The sequence below is a fragment of the Epinephelus moara genome, chromosome 20 (assembly GCF_006386435.1).
Source record: "Epinephelus moara isolate mb chromosome 20, YSFRI_EMoa_1.0, whole genome shotgun sequence".
NCBI lineage: Eukaryota > Metazoa > Chordata > Actinopteri > Perciformes > Serranidae > Epinephelus > Epinephelus moara.
The window spans coordinates 6,707,366-6,729,510 of record NC_065525.1 but is presented as its reverse complement, the minus strand read 5'-3'; the positions used below and the strand labels follow the sequence as shown (position 1 = coordinate 6,729,510).

The 22,145-nt window shown below is 40.4% G+C and overlaps 2 protein-coding genes across 3 annotated transcripts in view; one reads left to right on the top strand and one right to left on the bottom strand.

Annotated features, from left to right (window-relative positions):
• The window catches only part of ckap5 (cytoskeleton associated protein 5), a 42,001-nt gene extending 30,636 nt beyond the window's left edge, over positions 1 to 11,365 (top strand). For both annotated transcript variants that reach the window (XM_050072649.1, XM_050072648.1), the window contains 11 exons: positions 2,916 to 3,089; positions 3,232 to 3,352; positions 4,640 to 4,819; positions 4,977 to 5,164; positions 5,690 to 5,762; positions 5,878 to 6,066; positions 7,056 to 7,193; positions 7,348 to 7,431; positions 7,606 to 7,765; positions 7,859 to 7,980; positions 9,151 to 11,365. In XM_050072649.1, coding sequence (XP_049928606.1) covers positions 2,916 to 3,089; positions 3,232 to 3,352; positions 4,640 to 4,819; positions 4,977 to 5,164; positions 5,690 to 5,762; positions 5,878 to 6,066; positions 7,056 to 7,193; positions 7,348 to 7,431; positions 7,606 to 7,765; positions 7,859 to 7,980; positions 9,151 to 9,408 — 1,687 coding nt within the window. In that variant the 3' untranslated portion in view covers positions 9,409 to 11,365. The remainder of the gene's footprint in view (positions 1 to 2,915; positions 3,090 to 3,231; positions 3,353 to 4,639; positions 4,820 to 4,976; positions 5,165 to 5,689; positions 5,763 to 5,877; positions 6,067 to 7,055; positions 7,194 to 7,347; positions 7,432 to 7,605; positions 7,766 to 7,858; positions 7,981 to 9,150) is intronic.
• A 2,243-nt stretch (positions 11,366 to 13,608) lies between these two features.
• LOC126407606 (homeobox protein DBX1-B-like) lies at positions 13,609 to 20,028 on the bottom strand. Its single transcript, XM_050072650.1, has 4 exons — positions 19,552 to 20,028; positions 18,957 to 19,040; positions 15,038 to 15,240; positions 13,609 to 14,249 (listed from the first exon to the last, which is right to left on the bottom strand). Exons 1-4 carry the CDS (start codon positions 19,919 to 19,921, stop codon positions 13,965 to 13,967), a joined length of 942 nt encoding a protein of 313 aa, XP_049928607.1. The 5' UTR covers positions 19,922 to 20,028; the 3' UTR covers positions 13,609 to 13,964.
• Positions 20,029 to 22,145: the final 2,117 nt, after the last annotated feature.

Genomic DNA, 22,145 nt, shown 5'->3' with positions numbered 1-22,145 from the left:
CACTTATTTTATTAAAGGAAAATTGGCACATCAGATCCTATCCACTTTGTCTGTGAAACCAACCTCAGTGTGTGTGTGTATGTCTTGACTGGCTGCTGGGCCGGCTGCCTGTCCTCTGCCTGTGTGTCGCTTAACCCTTCATCTTTCTTCCTGTGTGATTTCCTCCTTTCTCTGCTCTGCCTTCCTTCCGTTCTGGAGCAGAATAATGTATCGCACGTATAGGATGTGAGTACCTCTTCCTCCTCGCCCCTCTTTTCTACGTCTTGTCATTGTAAGAACTCCTCTCTGAATGCAGTCTAAACCTCATCATTCATAAGACTAATGGACAGAAAAGTGTGTTGTGACATTTGAGTTTTAGTCGTGCTTCTTCACACGGCAGGGAATAAGGGTCTGTCCTTGCTCCCCACTGTCACATGGTAGGTTAAGCACAAGACTAAAGTTCAAAATGTCCTGATGTCACTTTTAAATGTGGTTCATTTATCTTTCCCCATCACCCCTTCATCCTATGTATTTAGTGTTTACTGTACCTGGAAATGAGACAAGCTGTCCTCTACTTGGTCTTACACAAATTTTGCCAGCCACAAATATAAAGACACTTTGTGCTGTAAAATTATTTAATCGTGTGGTTCTTTTAGACTTTCCAAATATAATCTGACCATATAATTCTGATAGTGAAACAAGTCATTTTGCAGGAGTTGTGATGCTGAAGAAAAAAAATCTATCCACTGATTTACAAATGTCTCTTTCACAACATAAGTCTATGGGTAAAGGTCTTTTTTGGTCCAATGGTATCATGAGATGGACTCAGAAGTTGAAATTTTACTGTTTTTATCACTTGAAAAATTATCTTCATAGTCCGGCGCACTGCCTAGGGGCCTGGGTACAGCCCTCTCTGTTGTCCTCAAAAGTCCAGTACCATTACACCAGCCCCACTGACTGGTAGTCTCGGTAACTGCATTAAGAGGAGGAACATCCTCCTCTGTATTTTCCCCTTAAACTCAGAAAGCTGCTAACTGGGCTATTAGCTTAACTGTCCACAGACTGAGCTAAGCACTCTATTGACAGATGCTAATTATTCCATGTCAGAATTCGGATTTCTTGGGCATAGAAATTGAGGGTTTCAAGGTGAAAATTTGCTACTGTACTGCCCCCATACAGCTAACTGTAGCTCACCTGTTAATCTGTTGCCAAACAGTAACATTATGCACCTTATTCTAGCTTGCCATCTCATTAGCATTAGCTAAGCCTGCTTTCATGTTAGAAATGGCAACCAGCTAGCCTCCACACTAGCAGCTTGCTTGCTAACATCTGCTCGGGTCAGGTTTTACAAAGACTTGCTCACCATGGTGCTGTAGAAGCCCAACATACTGGCTGATAGCACACCAGCTGCACCCTCACTTACACCTATGCTGCCCCCCACACACACACACACACACACACACACACACACACACACACACACACACAGGATTATCTGCAGGGCTAAGATACCGGCTATGGATACTTACTCAGTGTGCTCAGCCTGTCTCAGAGTGCAGCACTCTCAGGCAGTGCTGAATTCACCCAGCGTTTGAGAACTGTAGCTGCTTCCCTCTCAAGAGCCTCCATCACCAGCTGTTGCACCAGGCTAGCATCAGCATCTGGGACCTGTTGTTTGCATCAGCGGCAGCCCAGATGGAGTATGACCACTCGGCCGCACCAGGTGCAAGCAGGGGCAAGACTCCATTGCCTGAGGGATTTGACGATTGCCTGCCAGCAGCTCATTTCAGCTCACTGTTGGGAATGATGATGAAGGATGAGGGATGACAGCTAGCAGTGCCAGCCATGGGGAGGCCTGCAGGGCTCCACCCTGGTCACAAGAGGCATGGATTTACATGACATTTTGAAGAGGGCAGCTGGCAAGCTGCATATTCCATGGCCTAAGGTGCAAGATTCAAACTTCTGTATTGGCTATGAATGGAAGAGGCTACCAAAAGCAAAATGGGCAGCTCCTACCCATTTTTGCGGAGTGTTTGGATGAGACATGATAAAAACTGGTGATGAAGCGGTGCATTTCCTTTTTCTACTTGGTAAAGGCATTTGTAGCCAACAGCTTTTTTTCAGTGATAACCTAAACGGGTGGGCTACAATCATGGTGCTTTTTTAGCTGTGTGTAATTGATAAACTCAAAAAAGCTCATAAAATTTATGTTCAGTCTTGTGAAATTTGTTTTGCCAGTTGTTAAATAACTACAGGTGAAGCAAGAGAAGTAGCAACAGTTGCCATCATTAATGTGGTCGACAAACATTGCTTTAAAAATGTATTTTAATTCCACTTGTAAAGCTAGCTTTCAGTATGTTTTCCCCTCCTTTCTAAGGATACAAATGCTTCATGTTGGTTTTAGATCAGTGCTGTTGAGCTCCAGTTCTGGCAGTACATCTATTATTTGGACAAGATCAGGCTAATCACACACTTATATCTACCAAACAGATCTTCATTAGACTCAAAGCAGGGATGGTAAACCCACAAAACATATCCTCTCATTTAAATGTTTGACTATTTTAAAGTTGTTTTAAACTCAGAATTGTATATGATGTTTTTGGAGCCAAAAAGGGGAAATTGTGCATATTAAAAATATAGTTGATTGTTCATAAAAGCGTTTATGCCATATGAAGTCACTGTTTGGAAGTTAAACAAAAAAACAGTAAACATATTATCTTGCTATTATTGACCTTCTTGCACTGAATACATTCACATTGGACTGAGGACCAATGGATACATCAACATACTGTCAGATTCTCAAAACAGTATTAGTAAAAGCTTGTGTCAGTCAGGACTGGAGCTAAAAGGCACTGATCGATAATACACTGGACTAAATGTATATACTATCCTGTCCCCCCCCCCCCCCCCTTCAAACCCCTCCTCCAACCACGCAGCCAAGCCCGTCAGAACGCCCAGCACAGCGAGTCCTCTCACCCGTCCATCCCCAAGGAGTTCCAGTTGGACCTGGACATGATCGAAATGGACCAGAGCAGAGTGTGTGAGCTGCCCGACCTCGTCCAACACAAACTGGATGAGCTGCTGGAGCCCATCATGATCCCTGAACCAAAGTAAACACACTATGAAACACCACCTGACTAACAAAATCTAACAGACGCTGAAGCACAGAGGCAGCTTTGGTAGAAAGTAAAGCATTAAAAACAGAAATAATATTTTTTAGTCATTAAAATTGCTTGTGTTTTGTGTTCAAAGGATGCGGTCTGTCTCTCCACACTTTGATGACCTTCACAACAACACGGCCTCCACCATCAACTTTGTCATCTCTCAGGTGGCTAGTGGTGACATTAACAACAGCATACAGGCACTGGCACAGGTATGAAAACAAGAAGACTGTGTCTGTGACATCACTGATGAAGAGATGAATTGAAGCTTGGATTAGCATTTACTGTGAGAAATCAACAATTGAGATTCTAACAACTTGTGGGGGGAAAAAAAACATGCTGACTTTTTAATGTTTTGCTACTATTGGCTGCCAAGCACTTAAAAGGGAACTACGCATATTTTCCAAATTCAAACATGTCATTCCCATGTTATAATTTAGTCCAAGAAATATTATTGAACATCTCTCTCAAATCTAAAAATTAGAGTGCCAAATCTCAAATTAGTGATGTCAAGTCTGGAGCTGCTCCATTGACAATGAATGGTGAAAGATGTTTTAGATGACACTGAGAGCACCCAGGAGAATGATCTGAGTATTTGAGTACATTTTCTGTTTCAGAGCTGAGAACACTACAATAGAATGAAGCTCATTTGGGTATAAAGAAGAAAACAAAATTGTGTGGGGTCACAAAATCAGTCTCCCACTCACTGGCTTTGACAGAGTAGCTCACGTTCACAAATATTAATTGAACTTCCCTAGGCCATGGAAATAACATATTGGAATTATTAATTTAGGTGGTTGTACCTTGTAAGGCTAGGATTTATAAATAGAACTGGACACAGAGTTGGAGGTGGGGCCCTTTTTATGCCTATAAAAGTTGCTTAGTGGAGAACAAAGCCAAAAAGGTTCAACTTCTGATATAAAATTACTCAAATCTGCTGCATTGTCACGCCCATAGAGCAAGCGCACTAGAGACACTTTTCTACTGTCGCACAATATATGTGGTTATATCATCCAACCCTACCTGGGGCCAACAGAAAACAAGATGTGAAGTTGTGACCTTTTAAGTTGATGATAAAGTGTTAGCAAATAGTTGCTTATTTACACATCCATCAGTTATAAAGAAATATAATGATTAAATTGGAGTAGTGTTTCAGGCCACACGATGAATGTACAACCAATACAAGACTGTTCCAGCTCTGTTTTTGGTCTCTACCAACTCCTGAGGGAAAATTGGGCTCTTTAGCTGCTAAATACTCCAGTCTGTTCACCAGTTAGTCTCTAACTGTCTAAGTGTGAGAACAGTGCGAGTAAACCAAAGCTAAACAATGATCTCATGAAGACGCTCCATAAAGCTTAGAGGAGCTACAGAATCTAGTGATAACTCTGTATGTTCATTACTAAAAGCGACTCTTTTCATATTGTCTCATGATACGTTATAGAAATATCCATTGTAACCGCTTTGAGGTGGGATCAAAAGTATGTGGTTTGTCCCCGCAGATCGATGAGGTGTTGCGGCAGGAGGACAAGGCAGAGGTCATGTCAGGACACATTGATCAGTTCCTCATCGCAACCTTCATGCAGCTGAGGCTCATTTACAGCACGCACATGGCTGATGACCGGCTGGACAAGAAGGACCTCATCAAACTGTACAGCTGTATCATAGGAAACATGCTATCTGTGAGTCACTGCCTGCTGCTATTCTGCTACATACACTAACATGACATGTCACCAAGCGTAACTACACTGGTGAGGTAGATGAAGGACAGGAGGTAACGATGATGATGATGATGATGATGATGAGACACTGTGGTCTTTCCTCCTGTCTTCCTGTTAGTTGTTCTCTATGGAGGCCTTGGCCAGAGAGGCATCCATGGGTGTGTTGAAGGACCTGATGCACGGGTTGATAACACTGTTGCTGGATGACAGAGTGGAGGACATAGAGGATGGACAGCAGGTCATCAGATCAGTCAACCTGCTGGTGACCAGAGTTCTGGAGAAGTCTGACCAAACCAACATGATCAGGTTAGTATAAGAAACTGCTCGGATCAGAATAAAATTAAATTTGCTCTGGACTGTAACATTATTCCAAACAGTCATGTAACAAATACCAAAAGTCCAATAGTAAGCAGTAGTGGTCGCAAAAATGATAGATCTGCAAAGCTGCAGATAACGCTCAACATTTTTAATAAGACATCACTCAATCTAACATTACAGACATAATGCTGTGTTAACTCTGATCAGGAAATAAATTTTCACCTTGCGCTACTTGCACATATATGGCCGCTGGAGTTTAATTTTATTTATTTTTTTTAAGTATTTTGCAACTGACAAATACCCAACCTTAACAGCTGTGCTAACTAACTGGGGAAGGTAGCTATCAGCTAACCTGGTTCAAAGTTGAGCACAACACATAGATGGAATCAAGTGACCCTGTTCATAATGAAACTGTTGGCAAAGATAATTAAAAAAAAAAAAAAAAAATTGTAGAAGAAACAAAGTAAACATTGTTTTAATCTGTTGCGTTGACTCCTTCCTGCCTCTCTGCAGTGCTCTGCTGGTTTTGCTTCAGGACACGTTAGTTACGACAGCCCCTCCAATGTTCTCTGAGCTGGTCATGAAGGTAAGGAGTGTCACAACAGAGGACATAACAACCTACCAGTACTGACCCTGCTGCCTGTTAACATGCCACATCATACACCTCAAAGTGACTCTCCTGTGTTTGTGTGTGTGCTTAGTGTCTGTGGAGGATGATCCGCTTTCTCCCAGAGACCATCAACAGCATCAACCTGGATCGGATCCTACTGGACGTACACAACTTCATGAAGGTTTTCCCCAAAGAGAAGCTCAAGCAGCTTAAGAGCGATGTTCCACACAGAACCCTCAAGACTCTGTTACACACACTCTGCAAGCTCACGGGGGCCAAGGTAATAAACACACACAAACACACACACTGTATTAAATCGTATTTTGAGTTATTGTCTTGCTGTGTTAAAAAGTAAGTTCAGTATTTTTTAAATTGGTCCAGTATTGAGTGAGAGCGCTGCAGCTGCCAGCAGCAAAACAGGCACTTATCTGGCCATGACTTAATGTTGTATGTCAGGAACAGAAGGGAAGACTAAATTGGTGACACTAAATTTGGGTGTCCACCTCGAAACTGTGCTGATTGTATAGATCTCCTGTGTATGAAACATCAGTGTTTTCACAGACATGGATGTAAACTGTAAGAGAAACTTGACTGGCCTGCAGAGGCATACAACCATGTGGCAGTAATTCTAGTTGTTTAACCAGAAACAGACCCAAAATCACCATCGCCAAACCCACCAGACTCCATTTAAAGAAACAGTAATGTAGCATGTATAGAGCAGCATATTCTCACATCTAACTGGGTGAGTTAAGGGTTAATTTCAACCAAACCAGAGTTGATGCTTGTTTGAACAGTGGATAGACGAATAAAGATGGCTTCTGTGCGTTTTAATTTGTTTCTGTCAATTTTGAGTGAAATATGATTTGTGATGCTTTATTGAAATGGAGTCTGGTGGGTTTGATTAAAGCAATTTTGGGGTTGATTCTCTTTAAACAAAAAGGATCTTACTCTTTGACAACATTAGGGAAAGGGTCCCTACAGAGATGGACCTTTTTGTTAGAGACTTATAATAACAATCTGAGCCTGTCAGTGGCAAAAACAAGCACTTTTAGTGGACTTAAAGTGACAGGTGAACTGTTTCGCTCAGTACTGGACCAATTTAAAAAAACAAAACAAACAAAAAAACAGTTGTTCCCATTAGTCACCTGGACACAAAAATTTGGGAAAATTGGGTCCAGGTTGAAAAATACGGAACATACCCATGAACTGTATTTGATTTTAATTTATTGACTTTTCAATAAGTCATTGTATCAATGCTTCGATAAACAGATCCTGGACCACCTATCAATGATAGAGAATCGTAATGAGTCAGAGTTGGAGGCTCACCTGAGGCGGGTGGTCAAACACTCTGGAAACCTATCAGGACTGAAGAGTGACCGTGGCAACGAGAAGGGTGGTCTGCGTACGGTGAGCAACACGTACCAAATATAGCACACACACACTTTTGGGGCCATTTCATTAGGTTCTTGTCTATAGGATGACTGTGTATCTAAATGAATTATATTTTTATAAATGTGGCGATAGATGTAACGCAAATTTGACGGTTGTGTTCTGCTCCCAGGACGATCGGATGTCAAAGGCAAAGGTCAGTGACATTCTGTCTGAAATATTCAAGAAGATCGGCTCCAAGGAGAACACTAAAGAGGTCAGCAAGGCTCTGCCCTTAAAAGTTTACTATTTGTTTGTTTTAGACCTGAAAGAATCGTTTCTGCTACAATTTGTATTGACTTTTTATAACTTCACTACAGCAAACAATAGGTTAATTATAACAAAGGGCTTGAGAAACATTCAGTAATGTTTGAGTCATTTTTTTTCTCAGGGCTTGACGGAGTTGTACGAGTATAAACAGAAGTACTCAGATGCAGATCTGGAGCCTTTCCTTAAAAACACATCCCAGTTCTTCCAGAGCTACGTGGAGCGAGGCCTTCGTATGATTGAGTCTGAGAGAGAGGGCAAAGCTCGCATCCAGACCTCAGCAGGTACACCTGGAAGCTGTCACTGTAAACTTTGCTCAGAATGAAGTCAGGCGTGTATAGTAACGTGAGTTTGTGTGTCTGTCTCTCTCTGTGCAGTGATCCCTCAGCATGGCGTGGACTTCAGTCTGAGCAGTAACAATGAAGAGCTGAAACCAGCTGTTTACTATGAGAGACTCAAGATCCTCCGACAGAGACAAGGCCTGGAAAACACTTCCAGGGTTAGTTTACACATACGTATGCACACACACACACACACACACACACACACACACACACACACACACACACACACTTCAGTCCATTACAGTGCATCATTTTGAAAATAGTGTTACTTTTCTTGATTTAGATCAGTCCTCATGTACACTGTTATCCACTCAGCTCTGTTTCTGTTATGCCTCGGCACTGATAATAGCCATGGCAGAAGGCATTATGTTTTCGGGTTGTCTGTCCATCCATCTGTCCCATCCTTGTGAACAGGATATCTCTAGAACGCCTTGAGGGAATTTGGTGACACTGATCTTGGGTGTCCACCTTGAAACTGTGCTGATTGTATAGATCTTCTGTGCTGTCGGGTTGAAGTTGTGTGTGAAGCACCATGTTTTCACAGACTTGGATGTAAACTGTAAGAGAATCTTGATGGGTGCACAGAGGCATACAACCGTGGGGCAATATTTCTAGTTTTGTTTTGTTTTGTTAAAATTAAATTTTGATTATAAATTAAGTCTTGAATTTTAATCCCACTGGAAATAATTGATCAAGTCATTATTACCAAAACCTGCCACTATGTAGCTGTGTATCAATATATGTAGTTCAACAGTACTTTGGGATGTCATGATTAAATTTCATTATCAACTGAATAAAGTCAACTCATGTAATATCTTAAACAATGAGTGAAATTGGTTAATGATTCAATAGTGAACTATAGTTTACTTAGAAGCTGACTCTTCTCTCTTGCTGCTTTTATATTAAACTTTTTTGATATAGAAACAAGATCACTTTGTGCTTGGTACAAAACTATTGTTTGTCATGTCGACTACACGTTGCATCTCTCGAGTAAAAAAAAAAAAAATTCTGTTGGTGGATACATTAAAGTGAATGTCTTGTTTGCTTTCAGTTACAAATATTGAACGCTGTGTTTACAGTTGCACAGTAACAGTAATATACAGGTTTCTTCCCCTCCAAAAACACTAAACCATACATAAAAAGTTGAAGTCTAAAGCTTATGATCTGCAGGAGTCTCTGTGAGGTAACTGTAATTTATCTTTCTGCTGAAACACAGATGAGCATTGATGTTTGCCAAGGTTGATCAGCAACATCCTTAATAATAGTCATTTCCTGTACAGATGTAAGAGAAGCTAACCTATCTCTTCTCTCTCTCCATGCTGCAGAGTGTTGGAGGGGATGACGAGCCTCAACAACGACCTCCCATTTCCTCCCTGCTGTCCTCGAAGCCGTCGGTGGCCTCCTCCACCGACATGCTCCACAGTAAGCTGTCTCAGCTCAAAGAGTCCCGAGAGCTGTACCAGCAGGAACACAACGCACACTCCCATTCCCCGACGCACGCACACACCCGCTCGGCCTCACCGGCGGCCAACCTGGACGACCTGAAGAAACGTCTGGAGAGGATAAAGAGCAACCGGCAGTGAGGAGCGCTGCGCCACCACCTCATCTCATCCGCAAAGCCTGTGGAGTTCAGCTGGTAGTAGAAAATAAAACATCCCTCTTTTTAACTTGTTCAGTGTTTATATTCATGTTCTGGTGGATGGAAGTAGAAAGCACTTGGACACTAGAGCTCCGCCCCCTCCGTTGACAAACCAGGTAGCAGCAGACAAAACACACCCTCAAGTTTGAACCTGACTCCACCCACTGTGCCTGTAAGTTAGTAGACATCAAACGCATCCTAATCTGATTGTAGTCGAGTACATTCAGATTGAACAGAGGCTGTGACTGACCTCCACATAAACACACCGCAGAAACCATCTAAGTGTTTTAGCTACTATTCAAACTTACCAGAAAGACATTTTATGAAAAGCTGAAGCCTGAGTCTAGGAGTGAGCTTTGATGTAGTGTGTACAGGATCACATAATCAGCTAACATCTCAGTCTGTACAGTTTCATCTTGATAAACAAACATCCTCCTGTCCTGTCCTGTCCTGTCCTGTCCTGTCCTGTCCTGTCCTGTCCTGTCCTGTCCTCTCCCAGCCTTCTTTCAGGGTGTCCCCCACCCTCCACTCTCCTATGTCCACTTTTTACTGTATTATGATAAGAAACTGAACTCACCCACCTCCTCCTCTCTGTTTCAGTATCACGGCACAACATGTTGTACATATTTAAAGGTCGTTAACCACTTAACTGTAATTAAGTGCTTCTCATGTGGTTTCAGGACAAAACAAAGTCATAAAATGTTGTTTGTTCCTGTTCTACCATAATGTACAACATCACTGCTGCTGCGTTTGGGCGGAGAAACACTTGTAAAGAGCTCATGTTGTAGCTGTGTAAATGCAGCGTGTGAGTGCCCCCTTGTGGCCAAACACTGTCACTGTAATTCTCAGCTCAAGCCCTGTTTGCACTGGGAGCGTCTAATGGTTTGCAGAAAGCTCATATTTGCTATGTCTGCATCATTAGTATGAAAATTCCAAATCAGCGTTGTTTAGTAGCAACGCTGATAGTTGACACCTCTTTCAAAATAGCACGGTGTAAAAATGGCTTGAAGCTCCAGCACTTCAACAGTGTCTGATTTCTGTCAATGTCAGACACTTAAGCTGCCACAAAATGAGTTGAACTGCATTCACACAGTGACATCAAGCCCTCTAAATCCCATCAGTGTCAGAAAAAAGACAAACTGACAAAAGCCACAGCTGTATAGCAGGTGTTGAAGGAAGTTCTTTATGTGTTTTATCCTGGTGTTTGAACAGGGAGTCTGTCTTGTTTTATTCTGAAAGCATTTCATGGTCCTCTGTTTAAAGTCAGTGGTTTTTAGTATTCAAATTTTTAAGGGCCAAAAGTTTTCAGATTTTTCCTCCCAGCAGAACTCTTAAGATCAACTGTAGTGTTTGGTTGGGATCAAAACCTGCAGACTTGGCACAGGGTGAAAAACTACTGCTTTTATTCTGGAGAAGTGGCCCAATTTAGCGCCACCTGCTGTTGCTTTTCAGCCAGTTGGGACTGAGCTGCTTCATTGAGGAGGACCAAGCAGGGCTGTATACAGGTGTGTTTAAGTTGTGTGTTGGACTGTCCTGTGGGTTGACATTTGGCTGTAAATACTGTATTTAATGTCCTCCACTAACACCTCCCTTCAGTTATTTAACAGCAGCCACTCTGTTGTGATTGTAGGCTTAAAGAGTACGGCATGAAGTCAGTGATTGCTTTTATTTTCTCATGTAAATAAAGTTTGCATTAACAAAACTGCTGTGTAATTAAGTCATTGTTTTTCTGACGACGGCGACGATGAGGATTGCCCCGTCAGAAAGAAACAAACACAAATAACATTGTTTTTGTATTTAATTTGAATGTCAGTACTAGTCTTACATTGTTACTCTCCAGCTTTCCTTGTATAATCCATAGTGGGAAAAATGGCAATAAAGTCTTGGTTTTTTTTTAACAATCCGTCTTTGAGTTTGCTGATTTTGAATTAAAATGGCTGATACATGAATATCCAATAACTGACTAGCTGAGCTGGGGAAAAAAACATGCATAGTCTACATTTAAAATTCATAAAGTATGGGTGCCCAGGTAGCTCACTGCATCGAGTGTGTGTGCCATCAAGGCTGGATCCTTAACGCAGCGGTTCCCCTTTCTCTTCCCTTTCACATCTGAATCTTGAGAAAATTCAATGATGCAGGAAAACATGAATTTGTGAGGTCTTAATTTCCACAAATATTTTATCTAATTTTAATTTCATCATGGAGCCACATGCTGTACACTACTTACTCTTATTTACTGAATGAACATTTAAACGTAACAGGTTTAAGTTAAAGATGTCAGATTTTGTATGCACTCAGTAGATACATTGTTCTTAAATTTTGGGCACAAATTTGTTCAAATCCATGTCAGTGAGCACTTCTCCTTTTCCAAGATAATTCATCCACCTGACAGGTGTGACATATCAAGATGCTGATTAAACAGCATCATTACAACACAGGTGTGCCTTGGTATGGTCACAATAAAAGGACACTCAGGGAGCATATTATTGGTATGCCGACTGCAGGACTGTCCACCAGAGCTGTTGTCTGTGAACTGATTTTACTACCTTAAGACATCTCCAATGTTGTTTACATGAGTTTGGCACTACTTCCAACAAGCCGCACAAATGCACAAGTCATTAAGATGACAAACTGCAGTCAGGTTGAGACCCTGGTGAGGACGATAAGCATGCAGAGGAGCTTCTCTGAGACAGTTTCTTACAGTTTGCAGAAATTCTTTGGTTGCGCTAATCAATTATTCCATCAGCTGTTCAGGTGACTGGTCTCAGACTATCTTGCAGGTTAAGATGCTGTGAAGGGCCTGAGCTGGTGTGATTACATGTGGTCTGGGGTTGTGAGGATGGATGTGCTGCCAAATTCAGGGAAACATGATGCAGAAAACGTTTTTCTCGCAAGCCTTCATAGAAAATGACAAAAATATTGATTGATTGGGAACTACGTTTGATAATGTGTTAACAGCAAAACTAGATCAAAACATCCGTTTACAAACGCTCATATAATCCAAGTCTCATTTATCTAGTGCTCCGTGCTTCCCAAACACAAGTGTTTTTGCTAGATAAAGAAAAATAAAATAATATTAAAATAAATACTGGAGTCTGGCTTTGAAAAATTTCACTTTCAGTTCACTGTCAGATATAAAGGTTTTTTAGTAGAAATGCATGTGCTTTGAAAGTACTGAGGATACGACTGGATACTAGCTGTGTGAGAGTTTGTTGTTAAACTTGATCCCTGATAAATCAATGTTTGCCATTTTCCTTGGGTTAGTATTCCTTTAAAAATGTAAGTGTCTGATACCTGTAGACACCCTGTTATGATAATGTTGCCTTCAGAGGACATAAGTAATTAAACACTGAAAAAAATATAAAATGATAGGAGCTGTGGGAACATGCACATATACCGTAAAACTTCAATTAATAGCCCAGGCTATTATTTGTTTAAATCACAACACTCAACCGGCCGTATTTGGGACAGGCCTTTAATTCCTTTCACAAACTGTTTCTCAGCAAAGATGGGAAATACAATCAGATTGTTCATGTTAACCAGTATGAATATTACTTCTATAAAAATTGGGGTTTGAATAACATATCAATTATGAATCATTCATTTGATCTAGCTCCGACAGACAGCACATCAGAGAGAGGTGGTTATGACACCCCATTTTATGGCACCCGAGGATTAAAGCACCCGCAACAGCCTGGTTTTATACATCCAAAGAACTTCTTTACAAATGAACTACTTTGCAGAGTAGACCAGACCAGGCATCTAATTGAGACAGGCCTTTATTTTTCAAAATGTGAAGCCACACCAGGCTGGTAAAAGGGACTGTATGTTTTATTGTGAGTAGGCTTTTGATTAAAGTTTTATGGTATCTTAAATCATAATGTGCAGTGAGCTTAAGTTAAACCTCAGACAGACACAAGATGATTTTGGTCTCGACAACACTAGTTTACACCCGTCTTCAAAATCAAACCAGTGCTAAACTAATGACTAGTAAACATATGAGCAGTCTATAATGTTCACTTGAAAATATAAAACATGTATATACTGTTCATAGCTAATGCTGACAGGACACTAGATGATGCTTAGTTGCAAATGACTAATTATTCTAATTTGAACACTCAACACCAACACTGAATGATATTTGTCAAGATTTATTTGAGAAAATATAAAGAATACAAATATGTATGGAAAAAAACAATTGTATATTTAAGAGTTTCAAACATTTCGATCTACAAAATATCTAAAATAGCTCAGTATACTTTATTTACTGTATATAGATACACTGAACTACATATAAAAGTAATATTAACAACACTGTACAGATATATGGCACAGAGGGGCAAAGACTATGTACAGAGTAGATTCAAGCACTTGTGGTATTCACTTCCATTTCTTTGATAAATCCCTGTTTTGTCCTGCCGTTCTTCACAGCTGACAGCATCTCATTATAGGGGACTGTTGTGTAGAAAGAATCAGAGTGTAAGCAGATCTCTGAAGGTCTTAGGAAACTGTGATTTCTTCGTTGTCTGACTCTGAGAGCTCTGACTGTTTGCTAGACTCTGACGGAGAAAAGGGATTGTGATGATGATGGTGGTGAAGATGTGACTCGTTGATGGGTGCAGTCCTGTCGAGCCTGTGGCAGTGGGTGCTGCCTACGTCAGTGAGGTCAGGGTGGGGGTTGGTTTTGGTGGGGAGGGTCTGCTGGCGACAGCCACCTGTTGAGAGCAGCTCCCTCTCCTTGGAGTTCCTCCATTTCATCCTGCGGTTCTGAAACCAGATCTTCACCTACACAGGACACAGAAAAAAAATAACATTAACACCATGTGGTTGTATGTCTCAGCCATCATCAAGTTGCATTTACAGTTTACATCCATGTTGATGAAAACATGGACGCTTCACACATGTCAATTCAGTATCTGACCAAGTGTCTCCCCTTCTGTTTCTGGGATAGGATGTTGAGAAATGGCCAGAAAAGTGTTTCTGCAGAACATTATGATGTCACAGTGACCTTGACCGTTGACTTTCGACCATCAAATTCAAATCAGTTCATTTGTGAGTCCAACTGGATTTTTGTGCCAAATGTAAAGAAATTCCCTCAAGGTGTTCTCAAGATATCCTACTGACCGGAATAAGATGACCGCGGTCACTTCCTCAAGGTCTTCTCGAGATATTGCATTCACGAGAATGAGACGAATAGGGGGACAGTGACCTTGACCTTTTACCACCAAAATCCAATCAGTTCATTGTTGAGTCCAAGTGAAACTTTGTGCCAAATTCTTAAAAAATCATATTGCATTTACACGAATGGGACGGACAGACGGACAACCTGAGAACATAACACCTCTGGCCACAGCTACAACCGGTGCAGAGGCATTTACCAACTACTTACCTTGTTAACAGCTGGTTTGGGGTACAAACTGGACAGAAAGTTTCCCTACAAGCCCAGTTTGAAATGACCAATATGAGACCAATGGGGCATTAAATGCTTTAGTTCTTTCTCATGACATGGTTGATATATACACTTACATATAATTATTTTCTAAAATATAGATCAAATAGTCCTTGGTGTGTACCTGGGAGTCTTTAAGTCCCAGTTTACTGGCAAGTTTCTTCCTGTCTGGTTTGCTGATGTATTTCTGCTTCTGGAAAGTTCTTTCCAGGGCTTTCCTCTGGAGGTCTGAGAACACAGCTCGCCGTAGCATGCCCCTCCTGGGCTTCCCTCTGGGGGCCAGGGGCCATGGAAACGTTCCGGGGACAGGAACCACAGAGGAGGAGGCTGGAGGGACAAAACACAAGAAAGAGTAAAAATGTTAAAAATGGAATAGCCAGCCACTTGATCTGATTTTCCCCATGGAAACGATTTGGACAATCATTTTTATCATGTACTGTGATGATGTCAAATGACTGAAATATGAAAATATGTATTTTAGTAGGTTTATTACAGGATGTGTGCAGGTCTTGAAAAACTTCTTAAACTAGTTAAGGTCATAATCTAATAGCAAACCATTTAAAAGGGTTACGTTAAACAGTTCAGATGTTAAATAACAAAACTTACATGTGTCGGGAGAAACAGACTCTTTAATCAATATCAGTGACCCAGTGATTACTGTACATGTCAAAGTGTAGACAATAATGGCTTTCAGAACTCCTTTATTTATTATTATAGCAGTAGTATTTCTAGTATTTATTCATTATTATATGATTTATGTTTATTCTTATTACAATATCAGTTAAATGGCACAACAACAATAAATCATATGTCACAGAAAGCTGCCACTGCTGTGGCATCACTGATTGGAGATAGATGCCGCAATAGTTCTCTGCTTGAATATGTGTTTGACTCTAGATTTTTTAAAATATTTTGCAGCCATTATGAAGCCAAAAATACATTGCAAATCCCAATCCATCCATGACTAAAATTTAATGTAAAGTCTAGATGAATGCCCCAGATTGTCAAAATGACATAAAAACTTATTGCTCACCCCTTGTGAGCTCAACATATTTTTGTGTGACACATTTATTTTGTGTCCGGTGTACTCAAAACGTTTATGTTACTGTACTGTACCAAAGTAAAAGTTTTGAGTGCAAGCTGTTTCCAAAAAGATTTTAAGTTAAGTGAACAAATTGAGTTTTACAGTGTATGATGTGATAATAATCATGAGCTAGTTTGTAATATCAATTTAGTCATGTTGTTACATGCTTTACATTCCCCTGCATTTATTTCTTAAGCTGCAACAAATTATGTTTCTGACAATGTATGGTTCATTTTGATAAACTAACAATTTTTTTTCCACAATTGCTCAGATAATCGTAATTTATTCTCTATTATATTTAATGCCGTCTAAATTGTGAGGCGAAGGAATTGAGCTTTTTGCTATTTCTGGCTTCTGTACATTTCTTGTGTGTCTTCAATCAGTCTAAAATGTTAGAAATGAAAGGAATCTATCCGTCCATCCATTTTTCTTTGTTTTACTTAATTATATTTTGCTCCTGTTTTATTTGCATCTCAGTTGATAGAAAGGCAGATTCTACATGGATGCAAGTTTGAATTCTACTTACGAGTTGAAGCTTTTCCATTGATTAAGCAGGAGTTCTTTTAAACTTTTTTTTAATCATTATATTCTACATTCCTCAGCAGTCTCAGAAGAGTCATCCCTTCTTGTTTCCGTCGTCGGCACACAAGCTCCCTAATGCTGCCCATAATATACTTGTTCTGCCTGAAATCTGGTGTTTAAAAGCCCAATTTGTCCAGCAGTGGAAACAGAGCCTATGCTAATGAGACGGGCTCTCCAAAGCTCGGCTCACACTGCCTCTAATGAAGCATGAAGGGGGATTGTATAGGCTGCAAATGCATAGAGAAAGGTGATTGTGTTGTAATGAATTGAGTGGAAAAGGCCGTCGACAGGCCAGTATATTACAGGCCCATTAAAGACAGGTCAGTATAATGTAGAGCTGTTAGAGAGTCTTGACTTAAGCTTTAGGGGATACACACAGCTTAGAGCTGTTCACAGTGTTATACACCTGATTCTAAGTACTATTACAGATACTCTATCTATATATACAAATATATATACGTTGTATTTTTTGTAGATTTATCAATATGCTGGTCAATATTTGTACATATATAAATCAAAAGAAAGCCTGGTTAAAACTTGTGAATTTAACAAAAATGTGTGCAACAAAGCTGACTTAAATCAAATCTTTAAGGTGTGTGTGTGTGTGTGTGTGTGTGTGTGTGTGTGTGTGTGTGTGTGTGTGTGTGGTTTTGGCTCCTATTGGTCACGGTGCTGGGAGCTTTGTGGGCAGGCAGAGGGGCTTGGTGGGAAAACGACGGCGCGTGAAGAGGCGCTGAGTTCCTGAGCTGGGAAGATACCCGCCTCACATTTAGACCATGACAAACGGCACTAATATATTTAGAGCGTGACAAACTGGACTAATTTGTAGATTAGGACAACTGGTGCTAATGTCAGCAGTCAGTGCGTCGCCTAAATGGTCCCTCAAATTGGCAGAGCTGATTCCAAGCTGCCCGGGGGTATTCCCATGCTAAAAGGCTGACAACAGCCGACCAAGGCCTCACCGAATGGGTTTTCACATGTGATTTCAGAAGCTGTAAAATCCCACAGTGTTGGACTGAACTTGTCAGTAGCCAGAACTTTATGTTTGGCCTGTTGAGTTTTAAAGTTTTTAAATTTCTCCCATAGAAGTCTGCTCTGTGTGGTGCTCTGTCTACAACACACTGCAGTCACAGATGAACCTCCACCAAGAAAAGGGCTATTACACCAATCTTATTTTAATTAAAGTCTAGTATTAACCAGATATATCAGTGAATTCATGAATTAATCAATATCAGTTTAAAATGTTGCCTGAGTCATATAGTGGCAGTATGCTTTGTTAACCATTAGGCTTGTGATTTCTTAATCTTACTTAAGTAAAGGGTAATTCATTAATTATATATTATTATATACATTACAGTATATAATTATACATTTTTATGCAGCCAAACAAGGGTTTAGATTTTGTTTCAATACTGGGGGGACAAATATGAAATGGGAGGTTAAGGGGTCCTTCACCAGCAACTTGTGATTATCAAACACTTAACATTTTTGTGATTTTTTATGACCGATATATGTTGTAAATGTCTTTAATTCTGTCAGAAAAAAAGTCCTCTTCTACTTCCATGTTTTTTTATTGGTGACGACAAATGCATGTGTTAATCCTATACCTATCCCGCCAAATCAGTCATGACTCAACATCACACATTTACCTGTAAATAACTGTACCTGTATAATTCAGATCAGATCACAAAATAATATTTAGTGGAAATGCAAAAAAAAAAAAAAAAAAAAATCAAAATTCTTTTGGATTTGAATTTTAGCCTAACAGCCACTCTTTTTTCATCTCTATGGCTGACAAGTGTTGGAGCCTAAACGATGGTTATTTATTCATCACTGAGATTTTGGCGGAGGAAAATTAAATTCCACTGACTAACAAATTTGATATGATATACATATGAATCAACCCCTGGGTTCTGTTACTTTATGAAACAATAAAAATGTTTATGTGCACCTAATAAAAAGGTTAAATCAAGTTTCTTTTTTTTTGGCATATAATCCTATTTCCCATATTCACCAAGCTTGGCAGAGGAGATCAGCTGCAGATCTTCTCTCGTGTTTTTTGGAGAGAAAACTAGAGATGCAACTGACCCGCAAACTCAGTTATTTTCTGTTATATTTCTGCTTTATATTTTAAACTTTATATATTGTGGATACAAGCAAAATGCCAAGGTGAAAATCACATCCTGAGATCAGCGCCCCACTTACATTGAAACCTACATGTAAGTGCAATATGTGAAAAGATGTTTAGGTGATGATTTTCTCTCTTATAGCGAGCCATCAAAATCACACTCAGCAATAAATAAACAGTGTCTTGGAGACTTGGTATTCTGAGACTAAAGATGTACGTACTGTATATGACACTAATAAGTCCACTAACCTGTGAAACAGGAAGCTCTCAGGAAAGGATGAAGGCTTCCATCAAAGAAAGGCAAAGGGAAGGACTTGGTCTGGAGACTCTGGACTGAGGAGCGAGCAGAGAAATAATAGACACTGACTTCACATCTGTGCTTTGTCAAAACAGCAGCATATTTAGTAACAGCTATAACTATGTCCATATGGAGACAGAATTAGTTGAAAAAATAATCATACATTTTTAAGTTATGTTTGGTGCACCAAAGCAGTAATGCAAGTTATTTATATGCTTGCTGGTTTACTGGGCCTACAGTTTTTATAGCCTAAAGGAGCCAATATGATGACTATATCTGCTATATGTCCATACACTGTATCTGTCTGTCAGCAAGAGTGAGAGTAACATCAGTTTGCAGTGCTGGTGGCCTTGGAGGGAAAAGGTGCCTTGGAGTTAATATTGCATAGGCTAAGGTGAGGTTTAATAATATAATAATACTATTAATAACAATAATAATAATGCTTCATATTTGCTATATTTTAGTATTTTTTACTAATAGCAGTAGGCCCCTTAATAAATATTATATGCTATCCATCATCATGCAGATTATTTTCCTCCTACTCACCGCTCCGTGTGGACGGTGCCAGTATCGCACTGACGCCGAACTTGAGGTATCCGGAGTCCGGGCAGGCAGTCTGCGGAGAGCCGGGGCTGCTGCGGTTCAGCTGGACGGGGCTCTGAAGCACAGAGCGCTCTGTGCCGGCTTCTAACGCCCGGGGAGGGCCGCCCGGGCCCGGGCTGAGCGGGAGGATGTCCACGGGACTTCTGGAAGAGAAAGTCCGATGTATGAAGCTGACAGGCTGGCTTAATCGGAGCAGATCTTCTACCAAGAAGCCTGAGTGGAGTGAGCGGTTCAGGGGCAAGGAGAGAGCCGCGGGGGGACGCAGTAAGCCCGGGTATAGAGGAGGGGGCAGAGCGCTGCAGGGAAACATCATGGTTGTCCGACCTGGAAAAGTTTTCCAACTGTTTTTTTTTTTTTCCACAGAGATGTTTTCAAGAAAAAATAAAGAGGAACACAATCAGCACACACTCACTCTGCGCTCTGTGCGTCTCTGCGCCCTCTTGGAGAGGTTTTATACAAGGGAGTCACTCCTACACACACACACACGCACACACACACACACACACGCACGCACGCACTTAAGCACTTGTACGTGTGCACGCGCACAAGTTCAATCCTCAACTCATGGCTGCCTGAATCTCGTTGAACACTAAGTTCAGGCCAAGGGGATTGGTCAACCGTCCTCTGATTCTTCTGTGATTGGACCTCAGTCAAAACAATTGTCCTCCTGGTTCTGTTTTATTTATCTGATTGTTTACGTGCAGCTCATACAGAAATGTTACTATATATTATATAATATTGAACATATTGTGACAAAAACATTATTAGAGGCATTTGAACAGTTGTAATAGCTATGAAGTGTTGGTTCAGTGCAGACTGCCAACATGAAGCTGAATGTGTTCTTCTAAAATTAAGTCACTGGTCACAATCCAGTAATCATTCACATATAAATGCGGCATTTAGCCACCCGCAAAATGTTCCGACCAGACGGAGGAATGCATTTGTTTAATAATACATAATAGATAAATAAATAAGTAAATAAAATATTTTTTTTGAAAAAATGCATAACTTGCAATGGTTTAGATCGTTTTGGAAATCTGTGTAAAATAATAATAATAATAATAATAATGATAATTGCCCCCTCCCAAACACAGACAAACACACACACACACACACACACACACACACACACACACACACCCCTCATTAAATGTGACCTTGGCCTCGCGCTTCTTCTGATCCCGTTAAGCATGAAGCGACGCTCGGCCGCGCGCCCGCTGTCCGTTCTTTCATCCGTTTCTTGCTGTCTGTCAGAGCAGCACCAGTCCGCACGAAGAAGAGCTTTGAGGCCGTCCATTATGAGGGGAGCCTATCTTGTTGGATGTGATGATGAATTTAATGACAGGATTTGGGCTATTCACTGAGGAATCTGACAGTAGTTTATATTATAGGCCCGTGATCTTAGATTGTCTGTATACAGGCCTTCTGATGAGGACGATAATTAGCTCATATTTAAGCCACCTATAACTCAAGTTGCCTAGAAATTAAAAATGAATAAATAAACGAAATAATTTAAGGTTTAGAAGCACTACGTTTTAAGTCAGATTTCAAAAATTAATCACAGCGCTTATTTTTCAATACCTTATGTTGGCATTGCATCATCATCATCATCATCATCATCCCTCATAAATTACCTGTCATTCAGTCAACATGTCAGGGAGACAGGTGGCCTTTCCGCTTAAAGCGATTGAAAGAGAGAGAGACTTAAAGTCAGCTTTGTTCTGATCGCCTTTGATCATGGTGATAGTGTGAATGTCCCCTGTTGACTTGACTGAGTGTAAAATGAGTCAAAGTTCAGAAACACAGAACACCCACTGCCCCTCAGCCAGTGGTGCCCCCAGATATCTTTCACAGGGGTGGCCAGATGGGGCCACTAAAATCCTGGGGTGGCACATGAAAACCAAACGCCATGACTAAATTTAAGGAATTCTATTCTGCTGCTGATCTATATAGGCTAGTTAAAAACTGTGTCATTATGGTGAGTTAAAGAATCACATATTGATACAGGCCTATTCTGGCTTCTTATTTTACAGTTAATATTAGGCCTACTAATTATCTTATGTGCATAAACATTTCATAGACAGTTAAAATTTTGAGTTCTACAACAATCCTGTTTTGATGTCTCATGTATCTTTATGTAGTCTACTGAATAGGCCGATAGTCCCTTCCGTTAAAAAGACAAATATACAGCTTTAATTTGAAGGAGTTGATAGTAAGGAACACATTTTTTTTACTGGGAACAAGCCCACTCAAGTTTAGGGGAGACTCATGGATACCTATAAAACCCAGTTTCATTCAGATATTTTGAGGTGAGCGTTCAAGGGACCCCTATGAAAATCGCCATGCAATTTTTTTCCCGCATCAAAATTTAGCCAAAATTTGGAGTGTTATTTAGCAGAAAATAACTAATTCTAAGTCTAATATCAGTAAAATATTGTAAGTATTTATTACTGAATACAGACCGTGGCGCTGACCTAATATTAGTCTATCTTTACTGTAGAAAGTTACACTGTGGCAGGTTCAGACTACAGGACACA